A 21,770-nucleotide genomic window follows, 5' to 3' on the forward strand; every position below is an offset into this window, starting at 1 on the left:
ACACTATATACACGTAGCCTAACAAGTAACGCGTGAAAAACGTTAGTCTGTCGAGACAAGTGAACACACACACAAACACACACACACGGACGTACATACAAAGACACGGAGAACATTAACACACGCTCGAAGGGAGGGTTTCGGGGCTGTAGCGTGAAATGGTTTGAAATTTGTGTTTTTAGGCCCAATGGTCAAACTATTATATTAAGATGTACAATTTACAGTTATTAATTATTGTATTTTGCACATTTTCAGTCAAAAAAAAAAAGTTCTATTGATGCCAAAGGATATACAAGACATTTTGAAAAAAACATGGCATGGATTTATTGCGTTTTTCGAAAAAAATGTTTTAAAGTTTTTTAAAAATAAATCTTTAAATATTAAAATCTTGATTTGATTTGTTTGTGTTTTTTTAACCTTAGTATGGTATTTGATAGTTTGAAACAGAAAACAGTGGTTTTTAGCCTACCACTTTCTTGCTAAAGAAAACACATTTTTACTCAAATTGATCAAAATGGATTTATAGCGTTTTGGAACCAAACTCTTCATATATATATATATATATATATATATATATATATATATATATATATATATATATATATATATATAGTTTGGGGTCACCTAGACAATTTTGTGTTTTCCCTGAAATCTCATACTTTTATTACAGTTTTTCCCAGTCGGTTTGGTTCATTTCTCACATCTTGCTTTACATTGGCATCACAAGTAGTGCATTTCTCAAAACAGTTGGTGCAAACAGCAAAACTCAATGAAATACCGGCAAAATCCCATACTTCACTCAAAATTCTTTGTTTTTGCCCCAAAATCAAATATTTAGGTCAGTTGATTTGTCAGTGCCATCAGAATATCTAGTCTGTGGGCCATCGCCTATGAACAAGGCAGTCAAAATACTTAGTCATGTTGTCAGTGCAACTATAAGTCACAGTCTGTGCAGATTGTATATTCTGATGGAAACTAGCTATGCTTTTGATTTTAAGAACGCTGCACATTCTGTGGTATATCAAATACATGTTACACACATAAAACTTACATGGAACACAAAGTTACACATGACTGTATGTGGGAGACTGATAGAAAGACATTGGACTGGAATCAAATTTGTACAGCAATATTGTTTGACTGTATTGTTCGCACTGCAATTTGTTGACAAAAAAAAATTCGACTGAAATTCAGAAAAGACAGACAACTGACTGGAGAAAACTGCAAAATTAGAAACTTATTCTACACATTCAAAACAACCTAAGCACATACAGCCTCCTCTTGTTGTGTGAAAATGGAACCTCTGCCTCCCCATGAGCTAGTCTTGATATCATATATGGTATAAGAAAAAAAAAGAATAACATGTCAGAATTTACGTCAATGTGCAGCATTACAGCAGAGAGCACATTTCTGAATTACATACATGTTTTCTCTATGAAATGTTTGAACGATTGAAGACACAGTTGTTCTTCCAATATTCGGCTGCACCCAGCAAGCATGGTCCACAATTGTTTATTTCACTGTTTTGTCCCCTCAGCCTTACACCACACAGTCTTACCCCTCTACACCATATAGTCTTACTCCTCTACACCACACATTCTTACCCCTCTACACCACAGTCTTACCCCTCTACACCAGTTTTACTCCTCTACACCACACAGTCTTACTCCTCTACACCACACAGTCTTACTTCTCCTATTTGCTGTTCACCCTGTACATGGCTTTGTCTTTCCATTATGAGACTTTGTGATAATGCAGTGTTTAGCGTCTATAAATGTTTGCCAATTACAGTAAAGGTTCATGAGACACACCTCTGACCTATGGTTGAGACCATTGGTTGATCTAAGCCTTCGCCAATTCCCTTTCTTACTGTAACTGAATGTTCACTTGTAAACAATTTAATCAAATTAGGATAAATTAACAAAATGTAACAAAAAAATAACCTAAATAAATAAATGTAAAATGATGCCTTAGAGATTATGACAACATGTTCAGCACTTTTGCATATAATGACCTAGGCGATGACCTAAAGACTAAATGTTTGGGAGGGTAAGACAATTCAACAGACAATCCGTACAACACATTTTGATAAACATGACATAAGCAACACATAATGTAAAAAACAACAGACAACTGCCCATGTCCATTTGCAATATGTACAAAAGCATTTGCAAAATGTTAAACACAAGGAGAAATTCAATTATGATGTGCACAAGTGACAAGGAGATGTGGAGACTGAATGAACTGTTTTGAGAATTTCAATTCTGATCTGAGAAATGAACCAAACTGACTGAGAAAAACTGTAAATGAGTTGCAAAATGAATAGAAATATAGTCCAGACATTGACAAGGTAGAAATAATTTTATATATTTTTAAAAATAATTTTCTACTTTAAACTTTGCTTTCGTCAAATAATGCTCCCTTTGCAGCAATTACAGCATTGCAGACCTTTGGCATTCTAGCTCTTAATTTGCTGAGGTAATCTGGAGAAATCTCACCCCATGCTTCCAGAAGTCACTCCCACAAGTTTGATTGGGTTGATGGGCACTTTTTTCATACCATACCGTCAAGCTGCTCCCACAACAGCTCAATGGGGTTGAGATCTGGTGACTGCGCTGGCCACTCCATTACCGATAAAACACCAGCTGCCTGCTTCTTCTCTAAATAGTTTGTGCATAATTTGGAGGTGTGCTTTGGGTCATTGTCCTGACAACTAAAGAGTCAGAAAATAAATATAAAAAATATAAAAATAAATTAACTTGTATCTTAAGAATAGCTAAAAAATTAATAATAAAGATAATTATGATATGAATGAAGTTGTTGATAGTTTAAACAATTTTTTGTAAACATTGGACCTGAGCTGGCAGAACCAATTTCTGATTCAATAATTGCTATAGAAATAACAGAACCTTATATTGAAAGAAATCTGAACTCAATGTTCCTCACAGCAGTTTCTGAGAATGAGGTAATTGATACAGTTTTTAAATGCACAAATATAACATCTACTGATTGTGATGACATTGATATGTTCGTACTGAAAAAGGTTATAGAGGGAATTTCTAAACCCTTAACATAAATTTCTAATTTATCATTTCAAACCGGTAAATTTCCAAATAAAATTAAAATAGCAAAAGTGGTACCTTTGTTTAAAACTGGCAACACTTTTTCACAAACTACAGACCAGTGTCATTACTACCTCAGTTCTCCAAAATTTTAGAAAAACTCTTTAATAACCGTTTAGACCAATTCATTGATAAACACAAATTAATCACAGAGAGTCAGTATGGATTTAGAGTTAACCGATCAACAACACTGGCATTAATGAAGAAATTAATTGAAAACAATTGAAGAAATTACTAACTCAATAGACCAAAAACAGTATACAGTTGGGGTATTCCTAGACCTAAAGAAAGCATATGATACCATAAATCATAACATTTTAAATAAAAAACCTGAGTGTTATGGGATCAGGGGAATTGTGTTGAGATGGGTGAAAAGTTATCTCAGTGACAGGAAGCAGTTTGTGAGAATGGGTGTGCACTGCTCTTCATGTTTGGACATTACTTGTGGTGTACCGCAGGGGTCAGTTTTGGGACCCAAGTTATTTATTTTGTATATTAATGATTTATGTAAAGTATCAGAATCCTTGAAATGTGTCTTATTTGCTGCTGATGATACAAACCTGTTTTTTTCAGGGAATAATTTGAAATTGTTGGAGTATAGAATAAATACAGAGTTAAAGAAAATAAAAAAATGGTATGACAATAATAAACTATCTGTCACGTTGAGGACCCCGGCCCCTCCCTTTTGGGCGTGTGTCAACGTTGTTTACGTGCTTTGTCTGCGTCAGTGTATATACGTGGTTAGGGTTTTGTTGTGTGATTAATAAGTCTCACCTGTGAATCATCTCGTGATCACGTGGGGCTAATGTGGTTTGTCTATTTAATGTGCGCTCGCGCAGTGTCCTGTGCTCGTCGTTGTCTAAAGTCTACACGTCTCTGTAGTACACGTTATATATTTCTCGTGCACTATTGCGCAATCTCCGTGTTACCAAATAAAAGTGACGTCTACAGCAAGGATCCGGTGTCTCGTCCTTCGCTCACCCCGTATCGTCACAGAACGACGAGCCTTCCGAGACACAAAAAGGGATGCCAGGCTACAAGCCGAAGCTGAAGAAGGGGAAGAAACCCTGCAAGCGGCATCACCGCTCTTCTTCCTCTCCCTCACGCCACAAAGCCCCGCCGACTCTGGCACAGCTGATGCAGGACCCAGAGTGTGCCTACCTGCTGTGCGCGGCTCGGGAGACCTCCATACCCGAGCTGAGAGAGGAATACCGCAGGACAGCTGCTCGGGTATGGGAGGAGCGACACCCCTCTCCTTCTCGGGAGCTATCGCCCCTGCGGGTGGGCGTCCTCGAGCTGGAGGAAGACCCTCCCCCGGTCGAGAGGAGGGCTCCTCTCCGCTTCAGAAGGCGATGCCTACGCAGGAACAGCTGGAGAGGGACCCTGTGTGCGCTTCCCAGCTGTCTGCGGCGCGTGAGTGCAAGGACCCGGAGAGGGCGGAGATGTTCCGCGAGGGCGCGGTGAGGATTTGGAGACATCTCCACTCGTCTCCTTCCCGCGCCCTCTCGCCTCCGAGGGTGGTCGCCTGCACAATCGGCGCTACCCGCGTCAACTCCGGAGGAGGAGTTCGGAGAGGAGGACTCTGAGGAGGAGGAGCAGGAGGACGAGGTAGAGGACTACTCCCCGTCTATAGGCGACGCCTCCACCATAGACTACGGTGGAGAAGGGGAGGAGGACTACCCTCCATCTATAGGCGACGTCTCCACCATAGACTACGGTGGAGAAGGGGAGGAGGACTACCCTCCATCTATAGGCGACGCCTCCACCGTCGACTACGGGGAGGAGGAGTCGGAGGAAGATGATTACCTCCCTCCGCCCGTAGGTCCCTCTACCGCCGTAGGGAAAGGCGGGGAGGATCACCCCGAGGAAGACGACACCGAGGAGGAGGAGGAGAACCCTCCCCCCTCGGAACCGTCGGCCGAGAGGGTTAAAGGGAGGTGGACCCCGTCCTCTACTCGCTCTAGTGGAGAGAACATGGACTGCTCCCGGGGTGGCAGCCCGGAGCAGCCCATGAGCTGGAGTCAGGACAGTGAGGTGACGGACATGGAAGTGCAAGCGGTGCCATACAGCCAGCTGAGGGGAGAGTACGCCAGCCGCGCTGCACCGGGCGCGTCCACCTGCCACGCTGCGCCCGGTGGTGGGTATGCAGCAGGGGCCGGAGGAGCACCGCCCACCGCAGCGCCTGCAGCACCAGTGGTCCCCGGTCTCTCTCCCCTACTCGCTCTTCTCTTGGCGCGCAGCCTGGCGCCTATGTCGTGTGTGTGTGTTCCCGTGTTTGTCAGTCTTCCCCTTTGTGTACCAAACCCGTTTTTCCCTCTTGTGCCACTGTGTGTGAACGTGCCTGTGTGTGTGTTTGTGAATGTTCCGTTTAACGTGTCTTCCGTCTTTTCCCCCGTCTTCCCAGGGAGGGTGTTCTAGGCGGTCCGTGGCAGACGCTTCACCAAGGGCGGTCACCTCCCAGACGCAGGACTGAGCGCGTCGGATCCACCCATCGTCGTGGGTTCAGGGCACTCGGTCCTGTTGGCACCCCGGGACGGGTAGTGCCCTTGGAGGGGGCGTCTGTCACGTTGAGGACCCCGGCCCCTCCCTTTTGGGCGTGTGTCAACGTTGTTTACATGCTTTGTCTGCGTCAGTGTATATACGTGGTTAGGGTTTTGTTGTGTGATTAATAAGTCTCACCTGTGAATCGTCTCGTGATCACGTGGGGCTAATGTGGTTTGTCTATTTAATGTGCGCTCGCGCAGTGTCCTGTGCTCGTCGTTGTCTAAGGTCTACACGTCTCTGTAGTACACGTTATATGTTTCTCGTGCGCTGTTGCACAATCTCCGTGTTACCAAATAAAAGTGACGTCTACAGCAAGGATCCGGTGTCTCGTCCTTCGCTCACCCCGTATCGTCACACTATCACTAAATGTCAGTAAAACAAAGTTCATTATTTTTGGGCACAGTGGAGATAAACTAGAACTACAAGTTCATTTAGATGGATGTCAAATTGAAAGGGTGACTGAAAAAAATTTTCTTGGTGTAATAACTGATGATAAAATAAGCTGGAAATCTCACATTAGACATGTACAAGCCAAAGTTTCAAGGGAAATTGCAATATTATACAAAGCAAAACAAGTTTTGAACTACAAATCACTTCATATTTTATACTGTTCCTTAGTTCTCCCATACTTAAATAATTGTACAAGTATATGGGGCAATAATTATAAAACTGTTATACAACCATTAATTATTTTACAAAAGAAAGCAATAAAGATAATACACGGGGCTGGCTATAGGGATCATACCAATTCATTATTCCTGTCGTCAAAATTACTCAAATTTACAGATCTTGTAGATTTGCAAACAGCAGAAATAGCATTTAAAGCAAAAAACAAATTATTACCAGCAAATATCCAGAAACTATTTATTGAAAGGGATGAGGGTTATCAACTAAGGGGACAGTTAAATTTTAAAAGAAGAAATGTTCATACAACGCGTAAAGGGTTCTGTATTTCTATTGTTGGAGCAAAATTATGGAACATTCTGAGTATGGAACCAAAGGAATGTCCAAACAAATTTAAAGAAAGGTACAAAACTAGTATATTTAAAAGATATAGGGAGGCTGAGTGTGCCTGATTATTATTTATGCATATACATTGTAATATATGGGAATTTAGGGGGTTGTGTATATGTCTGTATATGCTTGTACTTATGAGTGTATGCATATACACTGCATATTTATGTTTATGAATATATTTTTGTATTATATCACTTCAGAGTTAATGAAGTGGTAGTTTCAGTATTTATGAAATGTGATTGAGTGAGGGAAAAAAAAAATTATTTATTTTTTATTTTTGTAATAAGTTTTGGAGGAGGGTGGGATTAAATAAGTTTTATACTTCTTCCAATTCCTTTTTTCAAGTATGTAAAATTGTTTTGTTATCTGTTTTATCATTTGTTTTGTTTTTAGTTTTCCATATTTGAAATAAACATTGAAATAATAATAATAATAATAATAATACTTTCGTGTTCTGACGCCCGTGTCCTTGTGTTCTTCTTGTCGTATTGTTTGTCCTACCCTCCGTGTTAGTTCGGTTCTTGTAGGTTCCTTATCTGTTTTTTATGGTTATAAGTAGTGGTCTGCTGTATGTTACGTGTTTATGTTAGGTTTTGTACTGTGTTGGGTTTAGGTTACTACTCATTTTGTTATGCGCGTTTTTCATTGTTTTAATAAAGCGTTTCAGTTACGTTCATAGTGTTCTACTCTTGCGTTTGCATCACTCCTGTCTTCCCAACATTACATCGCTGTTCCGACTCCTTGGCAGAATCTGACTCCCCTCATTTGCACACATATAAAGACGCTACAGATTTCCGTTGTTTGCATGCATAAATAAGGCGTAATTTTTAATTGTTCATCAGCGCCAGCGCGCGAGGCTCTCGTGCGATTACGTCATTTTCGGCGCGTGGACCCGATTATATACAGTACATATATATGATTCTGTCACTGATGCTCATCAGCGCTGGATGGATGACGGCGGTGTAGTCATGTTTGTGGAGTTCATACACCTAGGTGCAATTCAAGCACTTGTATGTCACTTTCAAGGTCCATTTCAATATTTCCAAGCACGTTAAACTTAATAAAGTTAAATATTTATACATATACTCGAAATGATTCGAAATAATTCGCTTTTTTAATCATATTATTTAATGGTGGTTTATTTTCAAAACGCCCAATTTTAATGTTCTCTCATGTTTCGTCCTGGAATTTGTTAACGTAATACAAGAGAACTGTTCAGTCAGACAGATACTTGTTGTGAAACAAAGTAGTTACAATTTCAAGCATTTTAGCCTAAATTCCAGCACATTTCAAACCTGAAACACAAAGCAACATTAAAATTCGTCAGGTAAATGTTCATTCCCCTGTTTTTGAGGGGTGTTTCTTTCTACTACCACATATCGTTTCGGAGACACGTCACTCCGAAAGATTAAGGAGGGAGGTAACTCTTCTACGTAATGTCCGAAAATCTGAAGGCGGACCCGCAAATCAATCAAATGACACCGCCGTCATCCATCCAGTGCTGATGAGCGCCAGTGAGAGAATCATATTTCGGCCACAAAACAGATAGCACGCGCTTGTGCGGTTTATTATGATTTGATGGAATTTTCCCCCCAAAAATGACGGAAATCCGTCGTAGTGACGAAGAACTTTAACCCATGCTGTATGTGCTCATGTTGTTTTGAATGTGTAGAGTAAGTTTCTAAATTTGCAGTTTTTCCAGTCAGCTGTCTGTCTTTTCTGAATTTCAATCAAATTTGTTTTTGTCAACAAATTGCAGTGCGAACAATAGTCAAGCAATATTGCTGTACAAATTTGATTCCAGTCCAATTTCTTGCTATCAGTCTCACATACAGCCATGTGTAACTTTGTATGTGCGTAACTTTTCATTTTATATACCACAGAATGTGCAGCATTCTTGAAATCAAAAGCTTAGCTACTTTCCATCAGAATATACTTACAGTATGCACTGACTGTGACTTAAAGTTGCACTGACAACATGACAAGTATTTTGACTGTCTTGTTCGTAGTTAATGGCACACAAACTAGATATTCTGATGGCACCGACATATTGACTGACCTAAATATTTGCTTTTGCAAATACTGAGTATGTGCTTTTGCAGGTATTTCATTGAGTTTTGCTGTTTGCACTAACTGTTTTGAGAAATGCACTTGTTGTGATGCCAATGTAAATCATGTGATAAATGTACCAAATCAACTGAGAAAAACTGTAATAAATGTTATTACTAATGCATCACACAAGTTTTCTGCTGCTGCAGATTTATGTAATGTCAGTGATCACTGTATGGTTGCTTGTGTTAGAAATTGTAAATCTGTTAAAACTAAGTCATGATTTATTTTTAAATGAAATTATAAATGTTTTAATGAGCAAGCTTTTCTTCATGAAATTATTATTTAAACTCGATAAATGAAAATTTCATTGATTCCCGAAAACGTTTGAAAATAGATTATTCCGCTTCAGTTTAAACTTAATATATCACCTAACATGGCATTGAAGTAGGTTCCCCATGTGAACTTCAAATGAATTATTAAAAAAAATATCAGTTATAGTACATTACATTATATATTGTCTAACTCATTCGTTTGAGTTTCTAGATCACCTGAAGAGTGCAACAATATCCAAGAAGACAGAATACATTATGTCTGCGCTACTGCATAAGTGTTATTCTAAAATAACATTCAAGGCATGGACCACAAACTGCACAAATTCAAAGTTTATTTTTTATTTCTGGAAGGCAGGATCTATCCATTCACTGATGCTATCCAGAGGCTTGCTGGGTTATGTGGACTCAAAAGGGACGAATCTATGCGCTCAATTTGTCCTTTCTGCATCAGAAACTACCCTCTAAACTGCATGGGAATCTACAGAATAAAAAAGCCATTTAGAACTCAGAATAACTAGAAGAACAGCACAGATAGAACAATCACAGTTTCCTAATTTCCATTTTCTAGTCAACTGTACTACATATAAGCATATACCACTTTATAGCACTCAATTGGTATATAGTACACTATGTCCAGAATTCTCTATTCCATAATCAACAACTTCATAAGCTTATGCAAACAATGCGATTTTGATTTTGGTGACTGTCATCTAGTCACGTGCATAGTTCTATTTACATCTACTCTACACACCCTGTCTAAACTGACTCAGTCCTGAAGTCCTTCCGAAAACCAACAATGTGCAAGAATGTCCTCGAGTACAGGCCGATTTTCAGGCTTCTGTTGCAGACACCATTTTATCAGATGGCGGCAGGCTATATGTGTAGTGATACGATTAGTTGAGAAAGAAAATCAAAGTTACCATCTGAAACATCTGTTCAGAAACAATTACATAAACAATCATTTTACAATTTAGACTTTCTAGTTAAGTTGCTTCTGTGTTTTCACCTCTAGATTGTCTATGCTCGAAGCGCAGGTGTGCCTCAGCAATGTCGCTATCATTCTCAAAGGGCACATATCCACAGATAATACTGTAGAGGAGCACACCCAGACTCCAGATGGTGGCTGGGCGACCCTCATACATTCCGTCTGCCAGCCATTCAGGAGGGCAGTATATCTTGGTGCCTGAGACGGAAAGAGAGAGAATCATCAGTAACATCATAAATAATAATAGTTTGTAATTATAGCCTCTCATTGGATACTAGTTTGTAACTTGCACATTTCATTCATAAGGTGAATAACCTGCAAACTGGCTGTAGGGTCCGGTCTGAAGCAGATCGCCACAACCAAAGTCAATCAACTTGACGTCAAGGGTGTCTGTGTTGACCAGAAGGTTCTCTTCCTTGACGTCTCTGTGAAGAACTCCACGGTCACGGCAGTGAAGGACAGCCTGAACCACCTGACGCATGATCAATCGTGCCTGTGACTCAGGCAGTTGGCCGTTGCGCGAGACCAAGAAGTCAAAGAGGTCCATGCAGGGGATGGGTCGCTCCAGAATCAAGATGAAATGGTCACGGCTCTCAAACCATTCTAGGAGCTCCACAATATGCTCACAACAAGGTGGCTTGCACACCATCTCCATTAAAGCCACCTCTAGGGGGAGCATGCGAGTTTCACCAGGCTAAAATTAAGGAAGACATGGTTAGTATGGGTTTGAAGTTTTATAGTGGAATTATGGTTAGCAAGAAGGTTAACATGAAAGGGACTTGGATTGGTACCAATCATTAGATGAGTATTCCGCCTCTAAAACACATTATAAATATTAGGTAAGGAAACCTGAATATGAAAAATTAACTCTTACACATTTGTGTTTGGAGGAGATACTGAATGGAAAATTAACAGCTTTGCATTTATATTGTCTTTGCAGTTTTACCAGTCTAAAAATTTGCAGCCATTGTCACAATATTACATAAGAGGTTGGACTTACAACAGTGATGAACTGCTGTGCATGTTGCTTCAGCACATATTTAATGGCGACCTGGTCACATATAAAAAAATACAGGAAATGTAATTATATGCACAAAACAATCATTACATTTAACATATCTAAGGGCCTGTAGATGGAGTCTGATATTCATCCACACCTTGTGTCAAGCTCATCACAACATATAATCAGGATCTTGTGTTCAAAAATTGGAATGTTACAATAAAAAGGTCAAGTCCTGTTAGATTTGACCACCATGCGTGACTGCCATGCGATGAGCAACTCCTTTCAGAGTTCTAATCACAGCCCAACATGAAAATTGGGTTCCACTGTCATTTTTAAAATCAACTTAATGTGTAAAGCACCACAGATTTGATTCGCTTCTCAGAACAGAACACAATTATGCTGTGCAGTGTTCTAACGTTTCTGTATTGTGTGCTGATGCTCACCTGTTTTCCATCAGCCTTGCGGACTCCTGCATACACCGAGCCGAATCCTCCTGTCCCCAGGAGATCTCCTACAGTGTAGTGTGAAGCGAAGCTCGCTGTGTGAAACAAAAATGTCAACAAAACCCAAGTTACATGCTTGTTCATCAAAAGATTCAGTAGATGTAAAATGCTGGTAGTGTTGAGGGCATGACTCTAGACAGACCTCCACGTCTAGGGTTTGTCCGTTGGGCAGGAGGAGTCAATCTCTTCTTCCTCTCCTCCTCTCTCTTCCTTTTCCTTGGCTGTGCCTCCATGGGGTGGAGTGCCATGTCTTGAAGAGCATCTCCTTTTCTCTTCCCACACTGCCTCAAAGATTCCTCGTCTCTCCCTTGCATTGCAAAGGATCGGGAAGCCTCCACAGGTCCAGTCGGGGCAGAGCGCTTCCTTGCTATATTTTTCCAACTGGACCTCGAGGTTCGTGTGGAATTCTCACGAGATTCAACAGGCACTAGAACAAATCATTAAATGGAAATCTTAATCATTACTGTTTTGCACGTTTTTCACATTGTTCTTTGTCAATACAGAATTATTTTTTTTATAATCTACATTTGCTATGCAGTTTGCTGGGCAAAATGCACAGAGGTTCAGACACTAAATTAAAATGCCTGCTGGAGGGACCATTAGGTTGACCAAGTTACTTTTGCAAAACGTTTTAACTGTGCTTTTTTAACGTACTAAATGATGGCTATGCTGAATATGTAGAAAGTCACCTATAAAACGTCAGCGCGGAAGGAAAGCGGCTGTAACACAGACAGTAACCACAAGTCCTTCAGTGCAGGCCGTGCTTTCCCACGTGCCTCTTCGTTAATTAATGGGGGGCTTTAGGTTCACGTTAAGCTAGGTTTATACTTTCGCGAGTGACCGCGCGACTCCGGAGGCGTTTATACTTGGCGTCACATTCTTGTACATTCCAGGACGAAACATGAGAGAACGTGAAGACGTTAAGATTGGGCGTTTTGAAAATAAACAACCATTAAATAATGTGATAAAAAAGCGAATTATTTCGACTATATGTATAAATATTTTACTTAATTAAGTTTAACGTGCTGGGAAATATTGGAATGGACGTTGAAAGAGACGTACAAGTGCTTTAATTCCACCTTATAAATTTGTATGAACCCGGCAAAGATGACTTTGTTCATTGCGCTGAAGCGCCGCGCGCGCTAAGTTACAAAATTCGTGAATCGACAGGGTCATTTTCGGCGCGCGGACCCGCTCGCGACGCACGCTTTAGCTAGCTCCTCCCCTTTTATCTAAACTGACAGCTACAGCTGACACGACCAACACCGCAAGCATTATAAGCGAGCAACGTAGTTATAGCTACCAAACACCAAGTCAAATGAAGGAAAATACAACTAGCGAGTTACCAATTATGAATTAAAATGGGGTTTGACGACGAGCGGGGACAAGATACACACTCGTTAGCTAAAAGCACAACTGCTCTATTCCTTAAACTATAGGATCAAACCAGTACAGCTGTCTACATTCAGCGGTTCATTTATTTTACTTCGAATGCCATGTTAATGTGATATTTCGTGGTACCCATCCGTATTAATGGTCAGCTAGCTAGTTAGCTAATGTTAGCTATGGAAAGTTAGGTTGGCTATGCTCGCCAAACACGTAGTTTAGTCATACCTGTCAAGTGTCCCGTTTTGGCCGTGAAACTACCGTATTTTACCCCTTTCCCGTCGTCCTCCCGTATTAATATTTCACCGTAAATTTCCCATATTATAATATAAAAAATTTTAAAGCATTCAATTAGCAATAACGTCATGTAAAGTAATACTGAAAAAAATAGTGTGAAGTACCATTACGTGAGGTCTGACCCATGGCTTCTTTGCTGTGCATAATCCTGTCGATAAACCGAAGGAATCTGGTAATTGTGAATCCGAACCGCTACGTCTTCTTGAAGGTATCTGGTAATTGCGAATCTGAACCGCTGTCTTCTTGAAGGTATCTGGTTAATGCGAGTCTGAACAGGCCTTTAAATAACGCCGTCATGGTGACGTCATAATAACATTGCGTCATTCTCCCATTAGTTGCTATAGCTACCTGTGTTTCTTTGAGTGTATTATATATATATATATATATATATATATATATATATATATATATATATATATATATATGAAGAGTTTGGTTCCAAAACGCGATAAACGCCATTAAAAAAAAATGAGTTACAGCCAGAATCAGAATGGTATGTGACCACTCTTGAAAAGCCAATATTCAATTTTGATCAAAACGCCACATCCACCATGTAATACTGCCCTACTTTCTCTCTTTCTTTCCAAAATGCAACAAACGCCAATTCTGATTTCCCGCAGAACGCCACATCTCCACTCATCCAATCACAGCGCACCACCACGTAAACATAGAACGCGACTTGTTGAGCCGCCCGGCATTTCTTGTAGCCTACTTTGTTAAAATATATCTCGTTTTTCACTCTCAAAGTCCGCTAAAATGAACGGTTTTGATGGTATAGAGGAGCCTGTTCGTATAGCAGTTATACTATTTATGTTAATAGTTATACTATTTTCACTATTTATGTCTGTAACGGGTGCGAGGGAGTCGAGGATGCAAAGACGAGGTGCGTTCAAAGGCTACGTTTATTGAGCTTGACGCTGGACACACTCACGGCGTCTTGAAACAGCTGTCAATCACACTGAACAGTAAACGCTCACGGCGCACCATAACACCAGTAGAATACACTAAACAGTACACGCTCACGGCGTGCTGACACGGTTTAACACACAACGAATGTCACGTTAAAGACGAGCACCAAACGATACAACACACACACTACACGTAGCCTAACAAGTAACGCGTGAAACACGTTAGTCTGTCGAGACAAGTGAACACACACACAAACACACACACGGACGTACATACAAAGACACGGAGAACATTAACACACGCTCGAAGGGAGGGGTTCGCGGCTGTAGCGTGAAATGTTTTGAAATTTGTGTTTTTAGGCCCAATGGTCAAACTATTATATTAAGATGTACAATTTACAGTTATTAATTATTGTATTTTGCACATTTTCAGTCAAAAAAAAATGTTCTATTGATGCCAAAGGATATACAAGACATTTTGAAAAAAACATGGCATGGATTTATTGCGTTTTTCGAAAAAGATTTTTTAAAGTTTTTTAAAAATAAATCTTTAAATATTAAAATCTTGATTTGATTTGTTTGTGTTTTTTTAACCTTAGTATGGTATTTGATAGTTTGAAACAGAAAACAGTGGTTTTTAGCCTACCACTTTCTTGCTAAAGAAAACACATTTTTACTCAAATTGATCAAAATGGATTTATAGCGTTTTGGAACCAAACTCTTCATATATATATATATATATATATATATATATATATATAGTTTGGGGTCACCTAGACAATTTTGTGTTTTCCCTGAAATCTCATACTTTTATTACAGTTTTTCCCAGTCGGTTTGGTTCATTTCTCACATCTTGCTTTACATTGGCATCACAAGTAGTGCATTTCTCAAAACAGTTGGTGCAAGCAGCAAAACTCAATGAAATACCGGCAAAATCCCATACTTCACTCAAAATTCTTTGTTTTTGCCCCAAAATCAAATATTTAGGTCAGTTGATTTGTCAGTGCCATCAGAATATCTAGTCTGTGGGCCATCGCCTATGAACAAGGCAGTCAAAATACTTAGTCATGTTGTCAGTGCAACTATAAGTCACAGTCTGTGCAGATTGTATATTCTGATGGAAACTAGCTATGCTTTTGATTTTAAGAACGCTGCACATTCTGTGGTATATCAAATACATGTTACACACATAAAACTTACATGGAACACAAAGTTACACATGACTGTATGTGGGAGACTGATAGAAAGACATTGGACTGGAATCAAATTTGTACAGCAATATTGTTTGACTGTATTGTTCGCACTGCAATTTGTTGACAAAAAAAAATCGACTGAAATTCAGAAAAGACAGACAACTGACTGGAGAAAACTGCAAAATTAGAAACTTATTCTACACATTCAAAACAACCTAAGCACATACAGCCTCCTCTTGTTGTGTGAAAATGGAACCTCTGCCTCCCCATGAGCTAGTCTTGATATCATATATGGTATAAGAAAAAAAAAGAATAACATGTCAGAATTTACGTCAATGTGCAGCATTACAGCAGAGAGCACATTTCTGAATTACATACATGTTTTCTCTATGAAATGTTTGAACGATTGAAGACACAGTTGTTCTTCCAATATTCGGCTGCACCCAGCAAGCATGGTCCACAATTGTTTATTTCACTGTTTTGTCCCCTCAGCCTTACACCACACAGTCTTACCCCTCTACACCATATAGTCTTACTCCTCTACACCACACATTCTTACCCCTCTACACCACAGTCTTACCCCTCTACACCAGTTTTACTCCTCTACACCACACAGTCTTACTCCTCTACACCACACAGTCTTACTTCTCCTATTTGCTGTTCACCCTGTACATGGCTTTGTCTTTCCATTATGAGACTTTGTGATAATGCAGTGTTTAGCGTCTATAAATGTTTGCCAATTACAGTAAAGGTTCATGAGACACACCTCTGACCTATGGTTGAGACCATTGGTTGATCTAAGCCTTCACCAATTCCCTTTCTTACTGTAACTGAATGTTCACTTGTAAACAATTTAATCAAATTAGGATAAATTAACAAAATGTAACAAAAAAATAACCTAAATAAATAAATGTAAAATGATGCCTTAGAGATTATGACAACATGTTCAGCACTTTTGCATATAATGACCTAGGCGATGACCTAAAGACTAAATGTTTGGGAGGGTAAGACAATTCAACAGACAATCCGTACAACACATTTTGATAAACATGACATAAGCAACACATAATGTAAAAAACAACAGACAACTGCCCATGTCCATTTGCAATATGTACAAAAGCATTTGCAAAATGTTAAACACAAGGAGAAATTCAATTATGATGTGCACAAGTGACAAGGAGATGTGGAGACTGAATGAACTGTTTTGAGAATTTCAATTCTGATCTGAGAAATGAACCAAACTGACTGAGAAAAACTGTAAATGAGTTGCAAAATGAATAGAAATATAGTCCAGACATTGACAAGGTAGAAATAATTTTATATATTTTTAAAAATAATTTTCTACTTTAAACTTTGCTTTCGTCAAATAATGCTCCCTTTGCAGCAATTACAGCATTGCAGACCTTTGGCATTCTAGCTCTTAATTTGCTGAGGTAATCTGGAGAAATCTCACCCCATGCTTCCAGAAGTCACTCCCACAAGTTTGATTGGGTTGATGGGCACTTTTTTCATACCATACCGTCAAGCTGCTCCCACAACAGCTCAATGGGGTTGAGATCTGGTGACTGCGCTGGCCACTCCATTACCGATAAAACACCAGCTGCCTGCTTCTTCTCTAAATAGTTTGTGCATAATTTGGAGGTGTGCTTTGGGTCATTGTCCTGACAACTAAAGAGTCAGAAAATAAATATAAAAAATATAAAAATAAATTAACTTGTATCTTAAGAATAGCTAAAAAATTAATAATAAAGATAATTATGATATGAATGAAGTTGTTGATAGTTTAAACAATTTTTTGTAAACATTGGACCTGAGCTGGCAGAACCAATTTCTGATTCAATAATTGCTATAGAAATAACAGAACCTTATATTGAAAGAAATCTGAACTCAATGTTCCTCACAGCAGTTTCTGAGAATGAGGTAATTGATACAGTTTTTAAATGCACAAATATAACATCTACTGATTGTGATGACATTGATATGTTCGTACTGAAAAAGGTTATAGAGGGAATTTCTAAACCCTTAACATAAATTTCTAATTTATCATTTCAAACCGGTAAATTTCCAAATAAAATTAAAATAGCAAAAGTGGTACCTTTGTTTAAAACTGGCAACACTTTTTCACAAACTACAGACCAGTGTCATTACTACCTCAGTTCTCCAAAATTTTAGAAAAACTCTTTAATAACCGTTTAGACCAATTCATTGATAAACACAAATTAATCACAGAGAGTCAGTATGGATTTAGAGTTAACCGATCAACAACACTGGCATTAATGAAGAAATTAATTGAAAACAATTGAAGAAATTACTAACTCAATAGACCAAAAACAGTATACAGTTGGGGTATTCCTAGACCTAAAGAAAGCATATGATACCATAAATCATAACATTTTAAATAAAAAACCTGAGTGTTATGGGATCAGGGGAATTGTGTTGAGATGGGTGAAAAGTTATCTCAGTGACAGGAAGCAGTTTGTGAGAATGGGTGTGCACTGCTCTTCATGTTTGGACATTACTTGTGGTGTACCGCAGGGGTCAGTTTTGGGACCCAAGTTATTTATTTTGTATATTAATGATTTATGTAAAGTATCAGAGTCCTTGAAATGTGTCTTATTTGCTGCTGATGATACAAACCTGTTTTTTTCAGGGAATAATTTGAAATTGTTGGAGTATAGAATAAATACAGAGTTAAAGAAAATAAAAAAATGGTATGACAATAATAAACTATCTGTCACGTTGAGGACCCCGGCCCCTCCCTTTTGGGCGTGTGTCAACGTTGTTTACGTGCTTTGTCTGCGTCAGTGTATATACGTGGTTAGGGTTTTGTTGTGTGATTAATAAGTCTCACCTGTGAATCATCTCGTGATCACGTGGGGCTAATGTGGTTTGTCTATTTAATGTGCGCTCGCGCAGTGTCCTGTGCTCGTCGTTGTCTAAAGTCTACACGTCTCTGTAGTACACGTTATATATTTCTCGTGCACTATTGCGCAATCTCCGTGTTACCAAATAAAAGTGACGTCTACAGCAAGGATCCGGTGTCTCGTCCTTCGCTCACCCCGTATCGTCACAGAACGACGAGTCTTCCGAGACACAAAAAGGGATGCCAGGCTACAAGCCGAAGCTGAAGAAGGGGAAGAAACCCTGCAAGCGGCATCACCGCTCTTCTTCCTCTCCCTCACGCCACAAAGCCCCGCCGACTCTGGCACAGCTGATACAGGACCCAGAGTGTGCCTACCTGCTGTGCGCGGCTCGGGAGACCTCCATACCCGAGCTGAGAGAGGAATACCGCAGGACAGCTGCTCGGGTATGGGAGGAGCGACACCCCTCTCCTTCTCGGGAGCTATCGCCCCTGCGGGTGGGCGTCCTCGAGCTGGAGGAAGACCCTCCCCCGGTCGAGAGGAGGGCTCCTCTCCGCTTCAGAAGGCGATGCCTACGCAGGAACAGCTGGAGAGGGACCCTGTGTGCGCTTCCCAGCTGTCTGCGGCGCGTGAGTGCAAGGACCCGGAGAGGGCGGAGATGTTCCGCGAGGGCGCGGTGAGGATTTGTAGACATCTCCACTCGTCTCCTTCCCGCGCCCTCTCGCCTCCGAGGGTGGTCGCCTGCACAATCGGCGCTACCGCGTCAACTCCGGAGGAGGAGTTCGGAGAGGACTCTGAGGAGGAGGAGCAGGAGGACGAGGTAGAGGACTACTCCCCGTCTATAGGCGACGCCTCCACCATAGACTATGGTGGAGAAGGGGAGGAGGACTACCCTCCATCTATAGGCGACGTCTCCACCATAGACTACGGTGGAGAAGGGGAGGAGGACTACCCTCCATCTATAGGCGACGCCTCCACCGTCGACTACGGGGAGGAGGAGTCGGAGGAAGATGATTACCTCCCTCCGCCCGTAGGTCCCTCTACCGCCGTAGGGAAAGGCGGGGAGGATCACCCCGAGGAAGACGACACCGAGGAGGAGGAGGAGAACCCTCCCCCCTCGGAACCGTCGGCCGAGAGGGTTAAAGGGAGGTGGACCCCGTCCTCTACTCGCTCTAGTGGAGAGAACATGGACTGCTCCCGGGGTGGCAGCCCGGAGCAGCCCATGAGCTGGAGTCAGGACAGTGAGGCGACGGACATGGAAGTGCAAGCGGTGCCATACAGCCAGCTGAGGGGAGAGTACGCCAGCCGCGCTGCACCGGGCGCGTCCACCTGCCACGCTGCGCCCGGTGGTGGGTATGCAGCAGGGGCCGGAGGAGCACCGCCCACCGCAGCGCCTGCAGCACCAGTGGCTCCCGGTCTCTCTCCCCTACTCGCTCTTCTCTTGGCGCGCAGCCTGGCGCCTATGTCGTTTGTGTGTGTTCCCGTGTTTGTCAGTCTTCCCCTTTGTGTACCAAACCCGTTTTTCCCTCTTGTGCCACTGTGTGTGAACGTGCCTGTGTGTGTGTTTGTGAATGTTCCGTTTAACGTGTCTTCCGTCTTTTCCCCCGTCTTCCCAGGGAGGGTGTTCTAGGCGGTCCGTGGCAGACGCTTCACCAAGGGCGGTCACCTCCCAGACGCAGGACTGAGCGCGTCGGATCCACCCATCGTCGTGGGTTCAGGGCACTCGGTCCTGTTGGCACCCCGGGACGGGTAGTGCCCTTGGAGGGGGCGTCTGTCACGTTGAGGACCCCGGCCCCTCCCTTTTGGGCGTGTGTCAACGTTGTTTACATGCTTTGTCTGCGTCAGTGTATATACGTGGTTAGGGTTTTGTTGTGTGATTAATAAGTCTCACCTGTGAATCGTCTCGTGATCACGTGGGGCTAATGTGGTTTGTCTATTTAATGTGCGCTCGCGCAGTGTCCTGTGCTTGTCGTTGTCTAAGGTCTACACGTCTCTGTAGTACACGTTATATGTTTCTCGTGCGCTGTTGCGCAATCTCCGTGTTACCAAATAAAAGTGACGTCTACAGCAAGGATCCGGTGTCTCGTCCTTCGCTCACCCCGTATCGTCACACTATCACTAAATGTCAGTAAAACAAAGTTCATTATTTTTGGGCACAGTGGAGATAAACTAGAACTACAAGTTCATTTAGATGGATGTCAAATTGAAAGGGTGACTGAAAAAAATTTTCTTGGTGTAATAACTGATGATAAAATAAGCTGGAAATCTCACATTAGACATGTACAAGCCAAAGTTTCAAGGGAAATTGCAATATTATACAAAGCAAAACAAGTTTTGAACTACAAATCACTTCATATTTTATACTGTTCCTTAGTTCTCCCATACTTAAATAATTGTACAAGTATATGGGGCAATAATTATAAAACTGTTATACAACCATTAATTATTTTACAAAAGAAAGCAATAAAGATAATACACGGGGCTGGCTATAGGGATCATACCAATTCATTATTCCTGTCGTCAAAATTACTCAAATTTACAGATCTTGTAGATTTGCAAACAGCAGAAATAGCATTTAAAGCAAAAAACAAATTATTACCAGCAAATATCCAGAAACTATTTATTGAAAGGGATGAGGGTTATCAACTAAGGGGACAGTTAAATTTTAAAAGAAGAAATGTTCATACAACGCGTAAAGGGTTCTGTATTTCTATTGTTGGAGCAAAATTATGGAACATTCTGAGTATGGAACCAAAGGAATGTCCAAACAAATTTAAAGAAAGGTACAAAACTAGTATATTTAAAAGATATAGGGAGGCTGAGTGTGCCTGATTATTATTTATGCATATACATTGTAATATATGGGAATTTAGGGGGTTGTGTATATGTCTGTATATGCTTGTACTTATGAGTGTATGCATATACACTGCATATTTATGTTTATGAATATATTTTTGTATTATATCACTTCAGAGTTAATGAAGTGGTAGTTTCAGTATTTATGAAATGTGATTGAGTGAGGGAAAAAAAAATTTATTTATTTTTTATTTTTGTAATAAGTTTTGGAGGAGGGTGGGATTAAATAAATTTTATACTTCTTCCAATTCCTTTTTTCAAGTATGTAAAATTGTTTTGTTATCTGTTTTATCATTTGTTTTGTTTTTAGTTTTCCATATTTGAAATAAACATTGAAATAATAATAATAATAATAATACTTTCGTGTTCTGACGCCCGTGTCCTTGTGTTCTTCTTGTCGTATTGTTTGTCCTACCCTCCGTGTTAGTTCGGTTCTTGTAGGTTCCTTATCTGTTTTTTATGGTTATAAGTAGTGGTCTGCTGTATGTTACGTGTTTATGTTAGGTTTTGTACTGTGTTGGGTTTAGGTTACTACTCATTTTGTTATGCGCGTTTTTCATTGTTTTAATAAAGCGTTTCAGTTACGTTCATAGTGTTCTACTCTTGCGTTTGCATCACTCCTGTCTTCCCAACATTACATCGCTGTTCCGACTCCTTGGCAGAATCTGACTCCCCTCATTTGCACACATATAAAGACGCTACAGATTTCCG

General features: G+C 40.6%; 1 protein-coding gene across 3 annotated transcripts; it reads right to left on the reverse strand.

Moving 5' to 3' along the window:
• Window positions 1-9,402: 9,402 nt before the first annotated feature.
• LOC143518266 (serine/threonine-protein kinase pim-1-like) lies at window positions 9,403-13,514 on the reverse strand. Of its 3 annotated transcripts, XM_077010716.1 has the most exons (8): window positions 13,346-13,514; window positions 11,701-11,985; window positions 11,499-11,593; window positions 11,053-11,103; window positions 10,368-10,746; window positions 10,074-10,250; window positions 9,819-9,940; window positions 9,403-9,545 (listed from the first exon to the last, which is right to left on the reverse strand). In XM_077010716.1, the coding sequence occupies exons 1-7, from the start codon at window positions 13,383-13,385 to the stop codon at window positions 9,834-9,836; spliced, it is 1,134 nt and encodes a 377-aa protein (XP_076866831.1). In that variant the 5' UTR covers window positions 13,386-13,514; the 3' UTR covers window positions 9,403-9,545; window positions 9,819-9,833. The 3 variants fall into 3 exon arrangements, with proteins under 3 accessions (XP_076866831.1, XP_076866833.1, XP_076866832.1); XM_077010718.1 differs by lacking the exon at window positions 9,819-9,940 and having other exon boundaries at window positions 9,409-9,545; window positions 10,173-10,250; XM_077010717.1 differs by lacking the exon at window positions 9,819-9,940 and having other exon boundaries at window positions 9,409-9,545.
• Window positions 13,515-21,770: the final 8,256 nt, after the last annotated feature.

The sequence above is a fragment of the Brachyhypopomus gauderio genome, chromosome 7 (genome assembly GCF_052324685.1).
Source record: "Brachyhypopomus gauderio isolate BG-103 chromosome 7, BGAUD_0.2, whole genome shotgun sequence".
Classification (NCBI taxonomy): Eukaryota; Metazoa; Chordata; class Actinopteri; order Gymnotiformes; family Hypopomidae; genus Brachyhypopomus; species Brachyhypopomus gauderio.

What these genes read in the sequence shown, in the direction of transcription:
- LOC143518266 (XM_077010716.1), bottom strand. Translation starts at nt 13,385, where the DNA reads ATGCACAGCAAAGAAGCCATGGGTCAGACCTCACGTAATG. An exon ending in CACAGCAGTTCATCACTGTT is followed by an intron (nt 10,747 to 11,052) that starts GTAAGTCCAACC and finishes CCTTAATTTTAG; the next exon opens with CCTGGTGAAACTCGCATGCT. An exon ending in CGAGCATAGACAATCTAGAG is followed by an intron (nt 9,941 to 10,073) that starts GTGAAAACACAG and finishes CTACACATATAG; the next exon opens with CCTGCCGCCATCTGATAAAA.